Here is a 23782-nt window from a genome sequence, read left to right on the forward strand (position 1 = left end):
CTGACTTAAGGCACGTCAAGAAGCTTAGGGCCTGACAACAAGAGACAGCATAAAAATTTGAAACAAATAGTGGAGTTTAGAAGTAATGGAAGCAAAGTAGCTACCATAAGAGCACAACCTGACTGTGTAGTTCAGAGGCAATTGCATATACACCTGCCCATTTATTCACCATGAGCTACACAGAGAGCTACATGTCCTAAACATTTTGTTGCTGTACTTGTTTTATCTGGCTCTTCCTGTGTGATCCCTGTTGTAAGTATGTCTAAGCAAAAAAAAAGAAAACTAGTTACCTTTTGTATTCTACCTGCCTAAGAGTTCTGTGTTGCTTAAATGCTTGCATATGTCTGGACTTGCAGAAACTGGTCTCATATAAGCATTACCCCCCCCCCCTTAATTTATTGCTCCAAAGCCTGCTTCTTCAGGCTCTGCTTACTCCTAAAAGAGAGGAGCTGTCAGGATTCTTAAGAGGTATAGTTTAATGGCCGTGTTCTCGTAAGGCAATTGCTGTATTCTTGTAAGCAAAAATGAAATGTGCTTCTGAAAGTCTGCTACAAAAGCCTGAGAAGTGATATGGAGATCAATTCTTGAGCTTGCAAGCCAAGCCTAAAAGAACTGCCACCACTACAACTGATCAGCTCCTGTGGCCCACAATGGTTTTTTGTGGGCTCTTCCGACTTAGAACTAACATCTAGCTGAGACGTTAAAGTATCTCTTATGTTACACGCTGGGTAACTGTTCAACTCTTCCCCTCTCCCTGTCCCACAAATGACTGGGGAAATTGTTAGAAGTAGAGACTGGGAGCCTAAGTCCTATCCTGGTGACCGATCCAGGACTAGAACAGGCATTTTAAACAACAGATGATGCTACAGCAAAGTCACAAAAGCAATCCTAAGGTCCCCAGGTGAGCATCCCAGGGACCATAGGATGGCTTGGAAACCCCCATCCAAGGTCGGAAATAGCACTCCAACCTCAGAAAGGGGACTTGGAGATTCCCCCCCATTGCAGCTGATGAGGAGACACCTGCGCCAGCTGCCTCTCCAGGGCTGGAAAATCAACCATGGAGAGGGAGGGGTGGGCATTCTGTTGGGCTGGGAGGGGAGGAAACCGGAGAGGCTAGGATACGATTTATCTTCTCTCCCCCTCCAAAATGCCCTTGCTAGATGGGCTGAAAATCCTGTCTAGTGAAAAGCTCAGAAGAGCAGAGGGCATGGAGGCAAAGATCACCTCCACCACTTCTCCCGCCCTGCTGGTTTCAGCCCAGCAGGGCATAGAAAATCTCAGAAGCCTCCAAGTTTGGCAGCTTCTGAGTTGCAAAGGCACAGTCCATAGGATTGTGCCCTAAGTATTCCTCCCTGCTCTTAAGAAATGATCCTCTCTATGTTAAACCTTCTAACAAGTCAACTCTCTTGATCTTTCTCATAATATATAACAAATAGGAACAAATACAGAGCAATCCGCAAAGTGGTGCCTACAGAGAAGAATTGAGTTTAGCATTAGGAGCAATATAAGTGTGGACCTACAACCAAACACTAGTGTATCCCCAGTCCTTTACAGGATTGCTCCTTATGGTTCCAGCTAGTCTGGAACAGGAGCCTTATAGTGTTGTTCAGGGGTGGGGGGAGGTTACACTTCTGAAATGTGCCCTGGCTGAGCTCTAATCTGGTAGTGAACTCCACACCTAAGCACACTATATATAGAACATTAATGGCAATTGAGTGTCAGTTGGGGGAGAGGGGAAGAAATTGGTCTGCTCAAGCTCCTAACAGCTTATAGTACGATTGAGGTCGGATCATACTATAAGGGGCTTGAGCAGGCCAATTTCCTCTCTGCTCTCCCAACTGACATTCAATTGCCATCAACCTTCTATGGCTCCTGCAAGGCAAAGGACATGCTGAGTCCTTGTCTGGCAACTTGTGGAAGGGGGTTTCATGGAGTTCCAGTGTCCAGATGCCACATTTAACATGGAATCTCAATTGAATCAGATATACATGACTTTAACGAAAGTATTTTACAACCTGAGAGCACCTTCCAAACCTTGTGGAAGTCAAGATGTAACAGGCTTATCGGTACTTTGAACAGCTCCATTTGCTGATACTTGAATGGATACAGTGGTGGCAGAGACATATGGTTTCTTCACCACCACCATGGAGTAGGCCCTAAAATGGGCACTAGCCTTTGTACAAGACAAATCTGTTGCAAGTCATTCTCCACTGTCAATGTAGTAATCATCTCTGCTGTTTTGATGCAACAAACTCACAGAAAACCATGAAGCTGAGGCCATTTGGGGGCAATCATGTCAACTACTTGGGTCATTTCCCCATCCTAGAAGTCTATAAGGTATCTAGTAGGATCCTGTTGCCAAGATCACCATAGGACACCCCCTCACCCCAGAATGCAAGGACTGTTGGTCCAAGCGTAGAACATTTTATTAGGCTTCGCTCCCCTGCAGAGGTTAGAAGTCCCAGCAAGTTTAAACCCAGCAGATAGTGATCTATCCATTTTGAAGGAGTTATATCAAACTCCCCAATCCACACAAGTCACCATCATCCTGCCCAACAAACACGAGTCAAGAGTGTGTTCTGTACCATGAGTGGGACTGATATAAGCTGAGACAGACCCGTAGTTGTCATGGAAGTAATGAATTCATGACCCACTCCAACTGGAAGGATCTTGATGGATCTAAAATACCCCAGAACAAGTAATTCAAAACCATGTGCAAGACCACCACTGCCAGCTCAGTCAGAGAACTGGATGGTAGAACAATCAGTCACAGTTTTTACTGTGCAAGGAAGCATGCTTGATCATTTAATGTAAAGAATCATGCCTCATTTCCTCTGTAAATAATAGTCAATAGACCAGCACCCTCTTATTTGCATGGGCTTTTCTCCTGCTCTGAAGTTCATTCTTACTGCCTTTAGGTCCTCACATTGAGTTGCTTGCCAAACTGAAGAATGTTGTGTAGTGCAGTCCTAAACGTATTTAATCAGAAATGTCCCTCTGAATTAAATGGGACTTACTCCCTAGTAAACTGGCATAGAATTTATTTTTTATTGTTGTTGTTCAGTCGTTAACTCTTCATGACCCCATGGACCATAGCATGCCAGGCCTTTCTGTCCTCCACTCTCTCCCGGAGTGTGCTCAAGTTCATATTCATTGCATTGGTGATGCTATCTAGCCATCTCATCCTCTGCCGTCCCCTTCTCCTTTTGCCTTCAATCTTTCCCAGCATCAGGGAATTTTCTCTTCGCATTAGGTGGCCAAAATATTTGAGCTTCAGCTTCAGTATCTGTCCTTCCAATGAGCAGTCAGGGTTGATTTATTTTTATTAGCAATATTTATTTTTTATTAGCAATATTTATATACCGCTTCTCATTTGAAATGAATTTTGAAGCGATTTACAAAAGAATAAAAACAAAAACTACACACACAAAATATGATGCTAGTACAAAGATAGTTCATGGCTGGGGGCAAGCCAAAGTAAACAGGTGTGTTTTCAATAAACACATAAATGCTACAGTGTTGAAGCCTGATGCCCCTCAGAGGAGAGATCATTCCACAGAGGAGGTGCCACTGCAAAGAAAGCCCAACTCCATGTCACCACTAAACACAAATCTGTGGCAACCCAATCCTACCCATGTTTACTTAAAATAAGTCCCATAGTTAACATTTGCAAAGGCTGAAACAGCCAGCAGTACAGTTGAAGGTTGAGTAGTCACAATTGTTTACTATTGATATAAAGTGTTTCAAAAATCGTACACTGCAGAGTAAATGACAGTGAGGTTTCAATCCCAAGAACACTTACTAGGAAGTTGGGCCCAGTGAACTTATTTCTGAGGAAACATGCTTAGTTATAAATGTTTGAACTAGCAAAATCCTTACTGTGTATGACTTTTTGTCCTGACTCTTTTACAAATGGCATGGGCCGTTTAGGATTTCCTTGGTCTGGAAGTTGTGGTAAGTTCCCATGAATAACTTATAAGAAACTTGTGAGACCCATGAGATCTGGTGTGGTATGAGCTTGTAAAGTTGTGAACAAGGAGTTATTGCTTATATATGCAATGACAAGAAATATTTGAAGGTATGTACATAATTCCTTTATGCCTAGTCTGTGTAAATTCACACTTGCAATACTGTGTACAGTTCTGGTCACCACATCTAAAATGATATTGTAGAGCTGGAAAAGGTGCAGAAAAGGACAACTAAAATGATCAAAGGGCTGGAGCATCTCCCCTATGAGAGGTTACAAAAGCTGGGATTGTTTAGCCTGGAAAAATGGAGGGTAAGATAAGACATGATGGAGGTGTACAAAATTATACATGGTGTGGAGAATGTGGATAGGGAGACATTTTTCTCCCTCTCTCATAATACTAGAACCCAGTGGGATCATCCCATGAAGCTGATGGGTGGGAGATTCAGGACAGATAAAAGGAAGCTTTCTTCACACAGTGCATAAACAATGGAATTCGCTAGCACAGGAAGTAGTGATGGCCACCAGTTTGGATGGCTTTAAAAGAGGGTTAGACAAATTCCTGGAGGAAAAGGCTGTCAATGGCTACTAGTGTTGATGGCTATGTGCTACCTCCAGTACCAGAGGCAGTGAGCCTATGTACACCAGTTCCTGGGGAACATGGATGAGAGGGTGCTGTTGTACTCATGCCCTGTTTGTGGGTTCCCGGTCAACAGCTGGTTGGCCACAGTGTGAACAGAATACTGGACTAGATGGACCCTTGGTCTGATCCAGCATGGCTCTTCTTAAATTGTCCTGAGATTCTCAAATTTCAGTGTGCCACAAGTATTACAGCCGGTGTGTTCTTGATATGGTGTGTGCTATTCTTGTTACAAAACATGAAAGATGGCAAGATTGCTTAGATTTCCACACGCCTTTGACATTTCACGTACAGAGCAATATGTAAGAACCCATTTGTCAGAGAGAACCTGGATATGACATGGAATTTGACACCACAAATACAATTTTGAGCGCAATCCTATACATGTCTACTGGTAAGTGCCTTTGAATTCAATGGGACTTACTCCCAGGAAAGTGGGTATAGGATGGCACTGTTAGTAAAAGGGTGGTTGCTTTACATGTTGTTTTAGAGGTGAAACACGTGAGGCGACTGACATTTGTGCAGAGAGCAACTGCTGTGATCTGTGAAAGTATCACACGCCTTATTTGTTTACTGGCATCGATATTTTGTGTTTCTCTCGTTCTTGTCTCCCTCTGGGAGAAGGCAGAAAGGGCCAGACTGGTATGGAAGGCGCACAAGATGGCTTCTGAAAAGCCTGGTTCACCTCAATTGACCTGCCGTTTTTCCACCCATTCCCTCCCCCCACCCTGCTTCAGCCCCGTTGCATGATGGTTAAATAGCCTGGCCCTGGAACCCGCCATTTTCTGTTGGGGCTGGCGGGAAAAGCGGGAAGGGAGTGAAGAGCAGCGCGAGCGCCGCCGCGGGACAACCAACGGCTCTAACGGTCGCTGAAGCGCGAGGCATACGCTCAGGTAACGAAAGAGCGCGAGGTGCCGTCGCCCTTCCGCGCCTGCCCCTCCCCTCCGCGGGCTCTTGTTCGGTGGGGGGGGGAAGGGGGCGACTAGAAACCGAGGTCGTCCGAGGAGATGCATTTCATTTCGCCCCCCCAACGAACATACACCAAGTCCCGCCTTCCGTCTGCCTCCCGCCTCCTATTGGCTGAAAGGCTGAGGATTGCAGCTGCTTCGTTGATAGGCTGGAATCGCGGAGGCAGCTCCTACGTTGATTGGTTAGGAGCCGTTGTCGATAACCGGGGACCATTTTGCGCGAATCTGTGCCCTCCTCCCTTTGGTGTCCCGAGTTGTAAAGCAATTGGCCGGTAGCGCGCTGGCCAGTCGGGAGGAGAGGTTCGGCGGCCCATGGGAGTGCTTTGCCCCACTTGATCCCGAGGAGCGAATCGGAGAGAGCGTTCCCCGCAAAGGCTCTTGGGGCATGTAGTCTTTTTATGTGGTTCATAAAAGTATCCCCAGGTGTTCCTCCTCAGTCTGCGAAATAGTTGCTGCTCTTAGGGGTCATCGCAGTCCCTAGATAACGAACGTGCTAACTATTGGGGCGGCCATTCCCACCGCCCTTTATTTATTTTTTGGGCTGCACACGCCCCCATCCCAACCCATTGGATGCTGTAGTTCTGCCATCAGTAGGGGATTGGGGGCCGATGTTGCCATGGCAACTGTCTGTTCTGCTTTCCTCAATGATGAGAAGCCCTTTGCTTTTGGGGTTGTCCAGATCACGGATCATGACAAAAAAAATACCTTTCACCCCTATCTCCTAATTTAGGTATTCAAACTGTCTTAAAAGTCAGTGAATGTTATTTCTTTAACTTAATTAATCAGGGATAGGTGCTTTATTTATTTTGTTACGCCTTTTGCAAGGTTTTGGTCCCTAAGTTACTCTGGTATTGCAAGAACACTTGCAGTACGGTCCTGAGCGTGTTTGCTTGGAACTAAGCCCCACTGAGTTCAATGCAAATTATTCCCTACTCTATGAGTTTAGGCCTGAGTATATCATTACTTTTCAACGTATTTGAGGTTGCTGGGTTTTCTTTTTCACAGTGCATCCTCGTGTCTCTCCCTACCACAGTTTCCCTGCATTCGTGTACACACACTACCCTGAGGTTGAAGGAGAAAGGTTGGCTTTTAGTGATGGGTGTTAGGTTTTCCATCCCTCACAGATATGTTAGAAACTGGGAAAGCCATAATTATTTCAACATTTGCTGAGTGAACTGCCCAAAATGTGTGTGTATTTTGACCAATATTTTTCCTGCAAAAATGTTTGTCACAAACTGTAGAACTGAAACATAATAATTGTAACAGTGGTGTTAATTATGTTTTTATTTAGTTCTTTACTTTTCTGGTTAAAATTCGATATTTTGCCATGTTTATAAAACTAGAGATGGCTTAGGAAGGTCTAATAAATTCAGTGTCTTAGATTGTGTGCTCTTACCCCCTTTTTATTACAGGCAGTGTTTGAATCCAGAGTATAATTGGATGTAGAACCTAGCTATAAGTAAGGAAATGTGGCTCCTATATCACATATGCACTTTGACACCTACAGTTAATTAGTCTACAATAATGAACACCAGTAATATTTCAGAACCAGTTTCTAGTTCGGGGTCATTAACATGGACTAGAATCCTCACTTCATCGTTTTACCAGCTTGATCATACGATTTTTCCATCTTCAGGAATGCAACCTTGCTAGTCCTTACTCCCCAAACTGGGAATAAAATCTACAAGACTTGTCAGAAGTTTTCTTCTGCTTTAACGCCTAACAAACGCTTGTGCCATAATAAATTTGTAAGTACTTACAGTGCCATGGTACTTGGTTGTTTTTGCTGCGACAGACCAACACAACTACCCCTCAGGAAATTAATACCTGCAGAGAGAGGATTACTCTATATCAAAAGATGGCTTACTGGTGTGTCTTGGGCCTTTTGGCTTTCACAGGGCAATCCTATACGTGTCCACTCAGAAGTAAGCTCCATCGAGTTCAATAGGACTTACTTCCAGGTAAGTGTCTGTAGGGTTGCAGCCTTATATTAGTTGATGCCCGCTTGATTGTTAAGGAGTAAGAACAGAGGGTAAAGGCTGCGGTGCAATATGTGTGTGAGAGAAATGGAAAATACTGAGTTCTGTGGAACTCAAACACTTTGTAATTAGAGATGTTCCTTAAAATAAAGGCCATCAGAACATCGTTACATATATCCCCAGGTATAATGGTAGATCCAACTGACTTTAAAAACCAATAGTGATTTTGAAGGGGTTGTTTCTTTCCTGGTTGTAAAGTAATTAATCTCAGTAGGTGCAGATTTGTCAACGTGAACAGTAGTAGTTTACTTCTTATTGTGGGAAGTGCAGACAGTGCAAGCTATTTCACTGCTGGTGTAAACTATTTTGTTAATTTGTGGTCAAATGTATACATTGCCTTTCTACATGAATGCACTCAAGTCAATGCTCCTGTTCAAGAGAGTAAATGCTAGTGTACCGCAAATAAAATGTCAAAGTAGATTTATGTTATACATCATGCAACTGCTTTAAGATCTAGTTGATGAACGAAATAAATGGCCAGAGAGAGAAGAGATCAGCCTGACACTGCCCACCCACTAGAGCTTTGCCCTGATGCTGCTCACAGTGCCAACCAGACTTTACTGTTAATTCCTGGGTGCTTACAGTTAACACCCAGGCATCTGCAGGAGCTTCTGTGAAGGCACTTGAGGAGCAGCAAATGAGAATGGCAGCAGAACCCATTAAAGAACCCACTGAGTATTCGGACAAAACTGAGGCATCTGAGTATTAGTTTACAGAAGAAATTGTGTGGGTTCCACCCCTAAAGGTGACCTAGAGATAATTTTAGATAGAAACTTCTTGGAACAGCATAATGCAAATACCTTTGATGTGGGAGGCTATATTAGATAATCCATTAAGTTTCTTCCAGTTCTACGCTTCTCTTGCCAATAAAGTTATGGCTGGTGGTGTCTAAAACATCCCTTGAAAATCTGGAAGGGTTTTTTTTTTACAAGTATATTTACAGTGAACTGACTGCTTTCCAAGGAAATTAATTGTTTTTAAATAGAGCCCAAAGCTCCAGAATTGGTAGTGAGGCTCTAGAATCTTAGCATGGAAATATGATGCAGAAAGTGCTGTATTTTCCTATATATTTATCCTCTGCACTTCTTTTCCTTTTCCTTAGTGGATTCCTTGCATTCTAAGGACCTCTCAGGATGGCCCGTACCAAGCAGACCGCCCGTAAATCCACTGGTGGGAAAGCGCCCCGAAAGCAGCTGGCCACTAAAGCCGCTCGGAAAAGTGCACCATCCACTGGTGGAGTGAAGAAACCTCACCGTTACAGGTACCTGGAATGGGCACGTGATGATGGCTTGTTTTTCTGGTCAGCTCTCAAGCCTACAACCTGGCCAGGCCCTGCACTAAGTGAAGATGCTCTCTGGAGTTATCTGTCATGGTGCTGGGAATTTGGGAAGGAGGGTGTGTCACTCGGTTTGAACACACAGTTTCCTTCCATCCTCACCATCCATGATTTCTGGCAGTGCCAGCACATAAAACTTGGAGACCCTTTCATGCGGTTGTTCTGAGAACCTTACTAGGGGAAAATGCAAATTATGTCAATATAATTCCATCCAGGCCTGGCACCGTGGCACTGCGAGAGATCCGGCGGTACCAGAAATCCACAGAGTTGCTGATCCGCAAGTTGCCATTCCAGCGCCTGGTCCGTGAAATTGCCCAGGACTTCAAAACAGACCTGCGGTTCCAGAGTGCTGCCATTGGAGCTCTGCAGGTTCGTGTCTGTTTCCTTCTGCCCTTTCCCTGCTTTATTTAATACATCTTTAACCTGCTCTTCCACCCAAAGAGTTGACATGATTCCAAGGCATTCTGGCAGCGTAAGGTTCAGAACCTTGCTTCCCTTCTGTAGCAGAACTGTGTCATGTACCTCCAGGCTGTTCTCTAGAGCTGCTTGCTTTCCCACCAGAAAACATTTCCTAAAATATGCCCTCTAGTGCTTCTGTCAGTGTCGGCCATTTGGTTCATAAGCTGTGTCGCCTATTATTTAGCACTGATTTGGTGCCAGTTACACGTGTCAAGATCTGAAGTTGAGACCCCTTTTGGCATCCTAGCAGATGGTTATGGGGTTGTGTTTTTCCTCTCACTGCTGTGCTAGAGTTTAGGAAGAGCTGTAGGTGCTGTCTGTCTTCTGCAGCTTAGCTATTAAAGTAGTAGATGGATTGGGGCAGGCTTGGAGAAGAGACTTGGAGAAGGGGGCAGGAGCTGCCCCCTCCTCCCTCTTCCCCCCCGCCACTGAACAATCCTTCTTTGCTAGCAGCACCTTGCCTAATCTGGCACCAGCCATCTTGCCCTATAGTATGAGAGGGGCTACTGTAGTCATAGTAATAAGATACTGCTAACTTCTTTTTTTAAAAAAAATGCTAGGTGCTGCTGTCCAAGATGAGAACTGGTCAGTGAGTAGTGGCAGTCCCTCCTCCTACAGGGCATGGCAAAGATGGTCCCTACAAGTCTCCCTAGCCCCTTTCACCTGTCCCAACTGCCGATGGAAGGAAGCCTGCTCCTTCCAGGGTGGAAGGAGGACTGAACTGCATGCATTTCCTCAGATGGTGGATAATGTATGTGAATCAGGCCTCTGTATGCAAGACTAGAACTGTAACACTTCTAGAACTTTGAAAGCCTTGTGTGCTTCTCTTCCCATCCCCAAAACATGGGTGGGAGAATGTGGTCTGTTGCTTACTGTCCCCCCTCTAAACATGTGTATTGCAAGACTGTTCCCGGTAAACCAGTCCTGCTTTTGACTTTGTATTTTTTGTATTTCCTTGCATTGATAGGAAGCCAGTGAGGCGTATCTTGTGGGTCTGTTTGAAGACACCAACCTGTGTGCCATCCACGCCAAGCGGGTCACCATCATGCCAAAAGACATACAGCTGGCCCGCCGCATTCGTGGTGAACGGGCTTAAGTTCCTCTCCCCCTTCTAACATTTACACCCCTCCCCAGACAGCCCTACCTTGCTTGTGCAGTGTACTTAGAATACACTCCAGGTTTTATTTTTATTTTTATTCTCCTACTCCTGTTTGTAGTGGCTAGGACGTGTGAGGAAATGTTAGATAATCTATCGTAGTACCTCTCCAAGATCAGGAGACTTGGTTCCTATTCATCATGTACAAGCAAAAATGAATGAAAGAAAAACCCTTTGAAATCTGCAAGACTTCTGGATGTTGTTTTTTGTAAAACTTTTTTTTTTTCAGAATTGCAAAAAAACAAAAACAAACCCAACAGGGGACACTTTTGAAATATCTGGTTTTGTACACACAACATAAATAGATATAGGCATTTCAATGATAGAGCTTTTGGTCTTCAGTTTGTAAAATATCTGCAAAGAACACTACACATTGCTTTCCTTTTGTTAGTTGAGTCTTTTTTTCTTTGTATTTAGGTAAGGAGTGCTTTCTAAATCCTTTTTTTCCTGTTTTCCATTTGTCTTGTGTCTGACCTTTGTACCAATAGGGACTCACCTTGAGGCAGTAAGGAAAAAAATAAATGTTGAATGACAACATTTTTGCTTCTTTGATGTTTGCTTAATTGTGGCTCATGGAAGACCTTGCCAGATCTTAATTTTTCACATAAAGCAAGACTTGAGGCCTTGTGTCTGTAAAGCTGTCAAAAATAAAATGGCAAAATGTTCCATGGGGTGGGTTGATGATATTTAGCATTCTTATAGCACTTCATGAACGTACAAGATGATTCCCATATCTTAGCTTGGTCATTTTTACCACAGCCCTATAAGACAGATAGATCTGTATTATTATTTCCACATTGTGGAGCTGAAGTCAAGAGAAGAGTGGCTTGCTAGAGCAACCTAATGGGTTCAGAGCAGAGGTAAGATTTGAACCAAGAACACTTAGCTCATCGCTTAGTCTCTGATCATAGCACTTTCTAATGTGGCACCTCTTTTATGCAACTGGTTGTTTAGGAATAACAGCTATAAACTAAGTTGCCATTTCTTCTACTGGCACCATACTTGTGCATTTAACAGCCAGTCACACGAATTTGGGAGCTGATGCTTTTCCTAGCATGAAGATAAGCAGTGGCAAAGATTTCCCTGCTAAATTATGTTTATGTTTTTGGCTGTATTACTGACCTTGTTCTGGTACCTTTAGAAAAAGGTAGTAATCTTTACCCTGAATTCATGTTCATCTTCTGATTTGGGGATAAATAGGCCTGAAGTTAATTGAGGGTAGGGCTGCAATGTTTAGTTGATAGAACAATTAAAAATCCTGTGACTGATTCTAGAAGGAGTAGCCTTGGTTAGTCAAGCCACAGGTTTTGTGTCTGTGTAAGCTACCTGGAAATCCATGGGTGGTAGGTGCTTTCTTAAAAGTGAATTTTTTTCTCCTTGTGCAGAACAGAATACTTCTTCTGAGATGGTGCCTGCTGTGACATGTATCCATCTAAATGCTTTTGTCCTTTTGAACTATTGTTTTATTCATATGCATATGTATACATATTTTTAAACAGTTGGATTAAAACTCATACAATCAATTTCTTTGAGTGATCGCAGCCAGCCCCTCCCACTGACTCAGCTCTTTCTCTTATACTAGGTTAAGTAATCCTACTTGTAGCTGTCTTGCTGGTCTACAACCGTAATAATTGACTGATTGATACTTGTAGCTCTTGAAGCATTTTGGATATAATTAAGTTATTTAATTGAATTGTCTGGGCAATGTTAATGATGAGAAACACAATCAACTCCTTTAAAAAAGTGGGGGGCTAAACATCCTTCTCATCCCCAGCGACAAAAATATCTGAAGTGTAATAAGTCTTAGGTTCCTGTTAGGAACATATTCCACTTTGGTGATCTACTGTCTGGACTTGGTGGATAGCAAGTGCCACCCTGTGGTTGCTATCTGCTGATGGTAGAGATTGCCATGGGAACAAAGAAACAGAAGCCATCTGGAAAATATCTACAGTGAAACCATCCCAGTTTTTTAAGTTAAAAACAGCACACTGAATTGTTCCTAGGAAGATAATGTAGTTATTCCTGGTGACTCGCTCTTGCATGCTGAAGGGTTTTCCATTAGATCCCTGGTAATTCCGTTATTTAAAATAAAGTTTCTAGCCCTCTTGATTGCAGAGTTATTCTTACCAGCAGTGTACAGCATCTCCAAGTTTTCCCATGACCCCTATTCTAATTAGCCTAGGTCTAACCACTAGTTGACACTGCTTTCTGTTCAGCCCCAAGGAGAATTCAAGACACTCTCTTTTCAGAAGAGAAAGCCACTGTGTCCTCAGATGCCCATCTACCTATCAAAATTAACCACTCTTGAGATGCCAGCATTCTAATCCTTATTAAGGTAGCTAAAAGTGGACAGGGCTGGACCTATGTCACAGCCCCCCACTAAATTTAATACAAGCTTGTCAAAAGCAATCAAGTCAAAGTAATCTGCACTTGGACCTTGGTACCTAGGTACTGGAATTTCAAGATCATAAGCATAATGACCAAGGTGAATTTGCAGTTGCAGCTTTTGGAAGAGATGTACGGTCTTGAGAAGAGCTCTGGAATAATTGAGCAGCTCAGATTTTAGCAGACTGTAACTGTCTCTGCCCCCCCCCCCCCGCCTTTCCTTTTCTTAACCACAGTGGATCTCAATGGTAAAAAACATTTGTTAACACTGTGTGGAAAGTATCAACAATAAAAGCCATCTTGGGAGCAAATTCCAACACTATCGAGAGGTAGATCACAGTTAAAATAAGAGCAGATTTGAGTGAGTCCTAAATTCAGTTCCTGCCTTTGACAAATAAAATGAATTCCCAGAGGGGCAGCTATGTCAGTCTGTTAAAACAGAAACAACTAAGAGTTTTGTGGCACCTTCAAGACTAACAAATTTCTTCTGGCATAAGCTTTCACTTCATGCATCTGATGAAATGGGCAGTGTTTGTGAAAGCTTATGTCAGAATATGTTAGTCTTGAAGGTGCCACAAAACTTGTTTTTAAATAAAATGAAGGCTTTCTGTCAAATAGTTTTTGATCAACAGAGGGCAGCAATATCTCATTGAAAAATCAGCTTGAGTTGATTGGCATTCGAAAAGAGAGTCAATCTTGTTTAAACAAATATGAACTCTGTGTGTGTGTGTGTGTGTGTGTGTGTGTAAAACTCATATAGGGCAGGGACTATAGAAAGCTCATTTCCTAGCTACAGTATGTTTTGCCCATTAAATGTATGTGGGTAAAAGAAGACAAGACAGCATCTTGAAAGGCTTTAGGCTATGGTGGAGAATGCGGGATTTGGCCTAGTAGACTTTTTGGGGTAGAGCAAAAAAGAGGCCCTCTTCCTAGGTTTCCACCACCAGCTCTTATTGGCAGAATGGAATATAGGCAGTGAGCAGTGGGACTGGAGCAGATTGCTGTGTTCCTAGATTTGGAAGAAATGTCCAATGTGTAAAGACTGAAGAGCCCAGAACTGTATTTCCAGCTTCTGACACCCTGTTTCTTCCTTTTGGGCTCAGTTTTCCATCCTGTGAAATAGAAGTAGAAGTGAGAGCGATTCTGTGGAGAGAATGTACATCAGCCTTCCATAACCTAGCACCCTCAAGATGTGTTGGACAGGACTACAACTCCCAGCATGCCCCAGAAGGGCCACTAGAGGATGGAAACAGCTGTAGCTCAGTAGCAGAGCACATGTTTTGCATGCAGAAGGTTCCAGGTTCAGTCCTTGGCATCTCCAGATCAAGCTTGGACAGGCCCCTGTCTGAAACCCTGGAGAGCCACTGACAGTCAGTGTAACCTTCCCCAACCTGGTGCCCTCCACATGTTTTGGATTTCAACTCCCAGGATGCTTGACCCTTGGCCCCGATGGCTGAGGCGAATGGGAGTTGAAGTCCAAAACAGCTGGAGAGCAGCAGGTCAGGGAAGGCTGCTCTAGACAATATGGAACTAGATGGACTGATGATCTGACTCTGTATAAGACAGCTTCCTATAACAGTGAATGTGTGTCCAATGTCTGTGCAGCACTTAAACAACATGCTTCGCCCTGTTACCATCTTGGGCAACATTCCTATTTTTTTCTGGTTAACCATCTCTGAACATACTTTAGCTCCTTTTGTTGTTATCTCAAGAGGAGTTAAAAAAGGAGGCTGTGGAACTAAGGAGTGGACCCCTTAGTTTTTGTTTTAAGAACATCAGAAGAGCCATGCTGGATCAGACCAAGGGTCCGTCTACTCCAGCATTCTGTTCACACAGTGCCCAACCAGCTGCCCACGAGAAACTCATAAGCAGGACATGAGTGCCACAGCACCCTCCCACCCATGTTCTCCAGCAATTGGTGCACATAGGCACATTGTCTCTGATATTGGAGGTAACATATAGCCATCAGGCTAGTAGCCATTGACAGCCTTCTCCAGGAATTTATCTTTTAAAGCCATCCAAATTGGTGGCCACCACAATGTCTGAAGAAGTACCTCCTTTTATCTGTGTATGTGCACGTGACCAGAGTAGGCCTTGTCATCCCCACACCCTCAATTCCCAGATTGCCTCTGTCCATTATAGATAGAGGCACAAGCTTCCTTTCTGGAAAGCAGAACAATAGAGAACTCTGGGATATTCTTGCATGACTTCACTTACATTTCCACAAAGATGATCATCTTACTCCCGTACATATAAGTGTGTATTGAGTGAGAGTGTACAGAAAGAAAGAACCAATTCCTAATGAAGCAGTACAGAGGCAACTCGTGTTATTTGCCTTTGTTAATGCTATCTTTGTGTGGGCCTGCAGCTGTGAATGCAATTTACTCAAGAAGATGATGTACCTCTGCTTCAGTATACTCTGCTCAGAGTATACTGGCAGGCAGGCAGGAAGGAAGGAAGGAAGCAAATAAAACCTTTGGTGAATCTGGGACCTTTGTTAAAGGCATATCTGCCCTAGAGTTTGTTGTGGCAATCCAACATAATCTCGCTACCTGTGAACCATGTGACATCTCTGCTATTTTTGTGCGGCCTCTGCATAATTCCACTTTTGCAGGCCTCGAAATATTAGCCGCTGCCCCCAAAACCTCAGACTTCTTTTGGAAACACCACTTGCTCTTCCCTCCATCATTCAGGTAAGCACTTTTTCATGACTTTAGTGCAAGACAAAAGAGAGCCAGCATTTTCCAACTCAGTTGCCAGCTGACTGGGACAGTGGGGAAGAAACTGCTTGGGCTGCTCTGCTCTTGTGGCTTTCTTGTGGCTTGCTACTGTTAAAGGCACAGCTATAATGGCTATTTAGACGGTTGGCAACCCTCTCTGTCCTCCACAGAGGAATGTAAAGGAGGCAAACTTTTTTTGTTCATGTTTACTCTCAGATTTGCAAAGGGCATCTTCTGTCACTTAACAAAGTCCCACAGAATGGGGTCCATCCCTTTCCAACCCACCCCCACATCTCCAATTTAATCCCGCCTTGTTATAACAAGATGTTCTTGGACAGACGTTCCTTTGAGTCCTGTTCTTCAGATGTCAAGCTGCCAACTGTGGCCCTGACCTGAACCTTGCTAAGCCTGGGTTTCTTCCCTTCCTGGGTGGACATTACCTCACATCTTTGTCCCTTGCTCATGGTGGCTGCTGTCCTTTTAACATTATTCGCTATGTGCACACAAATGAGCAGATCCTCAATATTATGAGGAAATATGGTAGCCAAGACTAGATGGTTCACAGTTACGATGAGCGCAGTGATATTGGACAGGTAATAAACCTGACAGGGCCATTAGGTAGGGTAAGGTGACAGATTTAGTGGTACCATTAAATCAGGTATGTTGAACCTATACCAGCATATTTTAACTTAATGTTCTTCCTGCCAGTAACTAAGCCTTAGGAGAGGCATTTCAACCTTTTAGGGACCAATCCTATGCATATTTAGACAGAAAAAGGCCTACAATTCCCAGCATGCCCCAGCCAGCCAAGTCCCATTGGAATTGTAGGCCTTTTTTCTGTTTAAACATGCATAGGATTGTGTCCTTAGAATGTGGAGAAAAATCCACCAAAGCTGGAAAACCACCAAATGAATCAGTGGTTCAATGAAAGGGGGTGGGGGTGGGACAAGGGGAAGGGCTGAATTTGGCCCCTGGACCTGTGGTTCTGCAGCCCTGCATTAAATGGTCAATTATTTAGTTTAGATTTCCTGATTCAGGCACCAAAATGGCTTGGAATTCTCCCACCTCAAGGGTGGAAGTTGAATGGGGTAACCAGCCTTTCCTGTAATTTCACTGAGGTAACAATTGCTTTGGAGTCAAGTTCAGAAACCCTGACTCAGATGGCTGTCATTTTAATGATTTGATTTAACTATTCCTCTCAGCATTCTGCTCTGGGTTTTATTTGTGTTCCCCCTCCTGTCCAGGCTTCCATTGCTCGCTGGGCACAAGCTGTGCCAACCAAGATTAGGAAGTCAGTTAAAAAACACACAAAAACTGCTGTCTTTTGAGTTTGCCCTCAGCTCAGGCCAGGCCTCTAACTCTGGGTGAGAATTTATTAACATCTTCACATTTCACAAATAGTGCCATGCGACTGAAGTTCCACTGAGTGTACAAGGAAGCAGTCAGATTTTTACTTCTCCTCAGCAGGAAATGGAGGGAATCACAATGATTTGGTTTGCACATAAGGAGAAGCCACTGTGGATAAATTTCTCTACAGGGCTTCTTGTTGCGATGGTGACCATTTTGAACCAGAACCCATGGGCTATTTTAGGGTTGTGGGTGGCTTGTCACTGAGTTCACAAGTAACAACAAGCTACGTCATACTCTGAATATTCAAAACGGCGGCTGCCACTATGACAAGAAGCCCAGCAGGGAAATTCACCCACAAAACTAAATTGGGTGTGGGGGGGAGCCTTTTAATTTTAATTTGTTTCTGTTTCTATTCTAAATTTCCTTTAGTCTCTGTTCCTGTCATGAGCTCTGAAGAGAAGTGGAGTGATGTATAATTTAATGATTACAATTATGTAATCAGCTGTGCAATTTTTTCTTATGATTTCCAATGTTAAAAATCACGAAAGGCCTACAAGAAAGAAAAGGTGGCAACCCTAGTTGGATAACCAAGAGGATAACCAAGATAAAGATTATACAGCAGTTTGCACACAAGAGGGAGTGCTATAAAACGGTCATAATAGGGCATAGCTACACTACAAACTTAAATCTGTTTAATTGTGGTATGTTTTTTTTTCCTCCCAAGAAACCCTGGGAACTGGAAATCTGTGAGAGGGAAAGGGGTCTCTCATAGGGAATTGTCAGCTTACTGCCAAGACTACAGGGTTTTGCAGGGTTTCTTAAAGACATGACTGGAATTCTTGATTTTAAAATGGTTTAAAGTAAATGTTGAATTTGTAGTGCATGATCTGTAGCCTATGAATTCATATGGAAGGTAATCCACAGAAGAAGAAATTATTATCAAACACAAATGGTATAAAAGAAAACTGTGACCAGCAGTGGATGACAATAGATGACACATTTGCAAGTGTTAATCCTCTTTTGGAAGCAGAACCTCCCCTTCAGTCCCATATGCATTCCCAGTTTCAATCAGGGCCATGTTTTGTGGCTATCATCCCTCTTTGGAGAGGAGTCTACAGCACATCTCATGCCTGACTTGTGGGGCAAACTTGCCCTTGACACCAGAAAACATTAAAGCACAGTGTCCCGTCCCCCCCATCTATCTCATTTTAAAAACTAAAAAATCAGTTTTTATTTATCTAACAGATGAGAGAGGCCATGCCAAGTTCTGCCACAGAGCAAACCATTCAGAAAAAGTTATCAGAGAGAGACAGCACACTCACTCACATAACCTACCTAAGGTTGCCTCCTTTTTCTCTCTACCTTTGGTTCAGCATAGCTCCGATGTACAGCTGTACCATTTTACTGTTCCTACTCCTGTATCTTTAGCAGCAGCCTAACAAAGAGAAATGTAGCAGGTGAAACTTTTATTGCTGTTGAGAAAGTGATGGGGGAAACCTCATGTGCTACATTTCTGTCTGTGAGGCTGTTGCTGAAGGCACAGGAGCAGGTCTATCCTACACCTAAGACACATTCACCATGCTGGCTGGGGAATGCTGGGAGCTGTAGGTCTTTTTCCAGTTTAAACATGTATAGGATTACACCCTTATTGTCTCTCTACAGAAGTGGAGAACCTCAGGCCTTGGGGCCAAATGTTGCCTTCCTGTGAAGGCTGCATTTTACCCACTGGGGTTTCCCAGAAAGTCTTTCCCCCAACCACCAGTGGTTTGGTGGTTTCATGGCAATTGTGCAGTTTTCCCCCCATTCTAAAAGGTTGAAATGTCTTTCCTGATGCTTAGTTACTACCAGGAAGAGCTTTGAGGTATAGTATGCTGGGTGGTGGTGGTTAATTTTGAGCCCCACCCCCTTTTGCCTTGGCTCTGCCCACCACTTGAAAGTGGTCCCCGAGAGCTTCTCTGAAATTGAATTTGACGCTCTGTCTGAAAGAGGTTCCCCACCCCTGCTGTACAGGAACCTTGCCATGCTGGACGTCGGCCGTTTGTGTGCCCCTGACAGGAGAGGAGAACGTTCTGCTCCGTAAGCTCAGTGTGATGAAGAGATATGCGCTGAACTGGCATGTACGTATATATATTTTTTTAAGGTTGGGCCCAGGCTTTGTGTGAGTCCCCTGAGACTGAATTCTCCTTATTTGTGTCCTTGTGTGTGCTTTCTTCCCCTCCGTGCCCCCCCCCTTTCACTGGAGCCCAGTCACATATGGGGGTTCCATCACACTGAAGGGATTAAGGTTAATCAGCCACAAATCCCTGTGTCTAATAAACAAACTAATCATCAAGATTTCCACACTCTCCAGCCAGCTGCTCCCTGGCGGCCTGGCCTCAGAAACCTGAGGGGCAGTTTGGGAGTTAGGGTGCCTCTGGTTAAACCTCCTGCTCTGCAGGAGTCGGGGAAACACAGGCTTTAAATGTTGCAGAGCATTTCTCTCCCAGGAAAGGTGGCCAAACAAGATCCAAAAGAGTTAACCCTTTAAAAAATTATATGGGAGTTGGGCAGAAAGTCGAGTTCTCCAGATATTTTGGACTTCTAGTTCCAGCATTCCTGACCATTGGCCATGTTGGCAGGGCCTTCTGGGAGTTGAAGTCCAAAATGTCTGGAACTGCACCTTCAGCCCACCTGTGTTCGAGGCGGCCCCAGTCACTCGCTGGCCATCAGTAGGTTATTGCTGTTCTATGTGCTGCAGCAGGTGTTCCTTGCTTAATATCTAGTCATGGATAGACAGTGAAACAGTCAATTTTTGTTAGGCTTCTGTTATTTTTAAACAGAAAGAACCCTTGTTGTGGGAAACCCAACCTAAAAATGTACTTTTTGGGAAAGAGGTACAAATGGTTACAGCTTTTCCTAGGCGTTGAGAAAGCTGTATCTGTTGAATTGCTGTCTGTCTTATACCTGTTAAAGGCAAAAGGTTTTGGTTTGGGGGGGGAAACAAACAGACAGTGGCAACTGTTGGCACAGTAGATATGAGCTGTTGGCACAGTAGATAATGCAAGGACCAGATTAAGGTGGAAAAATTCCAAAGTATAGATGTTTGGATCTTTGCTGTGCCATGCCATGGGATGGGCTACTGATTTATTACTTTCGGTTGCCATTTTCAAAGCACCTCAACATTTAAATAATATTTCGTTTTGTAAAACAAAACAAAAAATGTCCACAGCTTTTAGTTATAGCTTGATTTCATTCTGTTTTTATTTGAACAAGTTTATGTATGTTTAGCATACCTAAAACACATTGTCAGTTAAAGAAAACACATATTCTAGGCAGTATTTTCTGTCTCCCAGGCTCTCTTCTATTCCATGCTAATTAATTTTCAAGGAGCCACCTCTCCCAGATTCCATACTCCCAATCACTAAAGTGGATTAGAATCCCCATTTCACTTGTAAGGATCTTTGCAAGACCAGGGGTGGGGAGACCAATCAGCCCTTTCACTACAGTGATGGTAAGTTCAGCGAGGTGATACAAGGATGTTGAGTGGTAACTAATTTGCATTAAATGAGCTGTATAAGCCATTTGTGCCTGTGAATTCTCTTTGTCAAATTAAAAAAACAGACTGCAGGGAGCTGCTTTATGGGGGTGGGGGGATGGAGGGAATGCAAAATTACTTGGAGGGGGACTACATGTGCCAGAGACATATTGACCTGGTTTGCACATCACGAAAGCCCACAGTAGCTTAATTTACCCACGGTTGTTGCATCATGCCGGGTGCCCACAGGTGCCATTTTTGCATGGCACCTGGCTTTCCGTGTTGTGCAGATCCAGGCGGCAGGGGTTGATTGAGGGTTAGACAACCCTGAAATAACCTTAAAACAGGCCATGGGTTATTTCAGGGTTGTCTAACCCTCAAACTACAGTTTGCTGGGCACCCACGGGCGCCCTGCAGAAATGGCATCTGCAGGTGCCCAGCACAACATCACAGCCCCACAGGTAAATTAACCCATGGTGGGGTGTTGTGACATGTGAACAGGCCCATCACCTTTTCCCATTCTATTAGGTATTAGAAAATGGGTAGGCAACATGGTGCCTGCGGGCGCCAGTGTGTCCCTGGTCACTTTTCTTGGCACCTACCAAGATGCCCAGCCCCTCCCACTTTTTCTGAAAAATTAAAAATAAGTTGGTGCTGTAATGTGTGGGTTTAAAGGAGTTTTTTAGTGTGTTTTGGCTCAGACCACCTCTGCCTTGTACTTAGTCTTTGGGGCAGGTTATTTGTCCTTTGTGACTAGCCACACCTCTTATGGCAGCCATTTTGTGGTGGTGCCCTCAAGAGTTTATCAAATTACCAAATCTGCCCACAGGCCCCAAACGGTTGCCTACATCTGCCTTAGAGCACTCTGTGTCTGGTGGTGCCTACTTGACTTCCTCACAGGCAGAATTGGAGGTGAGGGACCCAACAATTGCCTTCTCTCACCAATCCCTAGCTGTTCTGGGCCCAGAGCAGTGCTTTACTGGAGCTCTTGTGGTCAGGGGGAGGTGAGTTTGGGGAAGAAAAGAAGGAAGAACCAGGGATGTACACTGAGTAGGGTCTGGAGCTCCCACTCCTGGGCGCGTGTGTGTGTGTGTGAAATAAATGTCATAATATCTGTGCTAAAAGAATCTTAATTTTCTCCCCATAGTGCAAAATGAGAAGACCCACTTTGGCAGGAAGAATAGGCCGTATATGCATGTGTCAAGAATCCTATTGCCTTGCCCCATCCCCACTTCCCAACAGCCCCCTCTCCTAGGACCGGTGGCAGCCTCCATGTCCACCCATTGCACATTTCCGAAGGTATTAACAAGAGCTTGGAATTCCTGGATGGATTTGTGCACAAGGCTGCTTTTGTCCTCTATGCATTATTTGAAGTCCCCTCCTTCTCTCACCAATCCCCCGCTGTGCTGGGCCCAGAGCAGGGGATTGGTGGCCACGTGCCTCCCTTGGACCTGTTGTGTGGGGCTTTTGACCCAATATTAAGAGCTGCTTAGTGAGAGGGGCAGTCTGTATCATTAGGTAGGCAGAGGTAGAGCGCATCAGGGGCTGTTTGGGGGACAATTAAAGGATAGCAACTTGTCAAGTATGTAGTAGTTTGTCATCTTTTTGCCATGGGGGGAGGGCTATTTAGAATTTTTGTGGTTTGGCCACCAAAATGCCTTGGATCTATCTCCAGTTAGTGTTGAAGTGGCAGGTGGTGGGAGAGAAAATTCCCCAAGTTTCAAGAGTCTGACTTTGTGATTTTGGTTAATAATAATGCTTGTTGTTGGAATGGACTAGGGTGTCTTTGTCAGCATGGTCAAAACTTAAGGACATAAGAAGAGCCATGCTGGATCAGACCAAGGGTCCATCTAGTCCAGCATTCTGTTCACACAGTGGCCAACCAGCTGCCCACAGGAAACCCACAAGCAGGACAAGAGTGCAATAGCGCCCTCCCGCCCAGGTTCCCCAGCAATTGGTGTACATAAGCACATTGTCTCTGATACTGAAGGTAGCATATAGCCATCAGGACTAGTAGCCATCTAACCCTCTTTTAAAGCCATCCAAATTGGTGGCCATCACTATGTCTTGTGGTAACAATTCCATAGTTTGACTATGACTGGAGAGCCAGTGTGGTGTAGTGGCAAGAGTGTTGGACTAGGAGCTGGGAGATCCGGGTTCTAGTCCCCACTCGGCCATGGAAGCTCACTGGGTGACTTTGGGCCAGTCACAGACTCTCAGCCCAACCCACCTCACAGGGTTGTTGTTGTGAGGATAAAATGGAGAGGAGGAGGATAATGTAAGCTGCCTTGGGTTCCTTGCAAGAGGAAAAAAGGCGGGGTATAATTGCAATAAATAAATAAAATGTGCTGTGTGAAGAAGGACTTCCTTTATCTGTCCTGAATCTCACACCAATCAGCTCCATGGAATGACCCCATTGGGTTCTAGTATTATGAGAGAGGGAGAAAAATGTCTCCCTCTCCACCTTCTCCACACCAGGAATAATCTTGTACACCTCTGTCATGTCCCCCCTTACTCACCTTTTTTCCAAGCTTAACAATCCCAGCTGTTGTAACTTTCCCTCATAGGGGAGTTGCTCGAACCCCTTGGTCATTTCAGTTGCCCTTTTCTGCACTTTTTCCAGTGCAGTTTTTGTGGCAACCATTATGGGCCCTTCAGTTGCCCTTCTACTCTCTCTCTCTCTCTCTCTCTCTCACTCACACACACACACACACACACACACACACTGAACTCACCAAGAGTGATTTACCATTGATCCTTACTACCCCAGGGAAAGGTAGTTTCCCTGATTCTCCCTTTACAGATTTACTCCAGATATCCTTGTAATAGCTATTCAAACACTCTGTCTTTATTAAAAGGACAAGTACTTGCCACCCACAGCAATTAACAGGTACATTAAACTGGTGTGTGTGAAAGATTAAGCACAGTAAAACGGCCATTCAGTTTAAAAGACTCAAAGTTACTAAGACAGAACAGAAGAGAACCACAAAATGACACATTTAGTTGCTTTTTTTATGCAATGTTTGAGTGGCAGATTTTGTTGTTGTTGTTCAGTCGTGTCCGACTCTTCGTGACCCCATGGACCATAGCATGCCAGGCCTTCCTATCCTGCACTCCCTCCCAGAGTGTGCTCAAGTCCATATTCATTGCATCGGTGATGCTATCTAGCCATCTCATCCTCTGCTGTCCCCTTCTCCTTTTGCCGTCAATCTTTCCCAGCATCAGGGTCTTTTCCAGTGTGGCCAAAA

The 23782-nt window shown here is 44.2% G+C and overlaps 1 protein-coding gene across 2 annotated transcripts; it reads left to right on the forward strand.

The window, feature by feature from the left end:
* Positions 1-5394: 5394 nt before the first annotated feature.
* LOC146337588 (histone H3.3A) lies at positions 5395-18644 on the forward strand. Of its 2 annotated transcripts, XM_084814941.1 has the most exons (5): positions 5395-5500; positions 7474-7536; positions 8717-8875; positions 9166-9319; positions 10377-18644. In XM_084814941.1, the coding sequence occupies exons 3-5, from the start codon at positions 8748-8750 to the stop codon at positions 10503-10505; spliced, it is 411 nt and encodes a 136-aa protein (XP_084671067.1). In that variant the 5' UTR covers positions 5395-5500; positions 7474-7536; positions 8717-8747; the 3' UTR covers positions 10506-18644. The 2 variants fall into 2 exon arrangements, with proteins under 2 accessions (XP_084671067.1, XP_084671066.1); XM_084814940.1 differs by lacking the exon at positions 7474-7536 and having other exon boundaries at positions 10377-18643.
* Positions 18645-23782: the final 5138 nt, after the last annotated feature.

Source organism: Heloderma suspectum, chromosome 10, assembly GCF_057233095.1.
Source record: "Heloderma suspectum isolate Gila_16-S chromosome 10, 16-S_ref, whole genome shotgun sequence".
NCBI classification, from domain to species: Eukaryota; Metazoa; Chordata; class Lepidosauria; order Squamata; family Helodermatidae; genus Heloderma; species Heloderma suspectum.

Excerpts from the sequence above, each read along its gene's own strand:
- LOC146337588 (XM_084814941.1), top strand. The coding sequence starts at position 8,748 with ATGGCCCGTACCAAGCAGACCGCCCGTAAATCCACTGGTGGGAAAGCG. Across the intron at positions 8,876-9,165 it reads AAGAAACCTCACCGTTACAG|GCCTGGCACCGTGGCACTGC; the intron begins GTACCTGGAATG and ends AATTCCATCCAG. Across the intron at positions 9,320-10,376 it reads CTGCCATTGGAGCTCTGCAG|GAAGCCAGTGAGGCGTATCT; the intron begins GTTCGTGTCTGT and ends TTGCATTGATAG.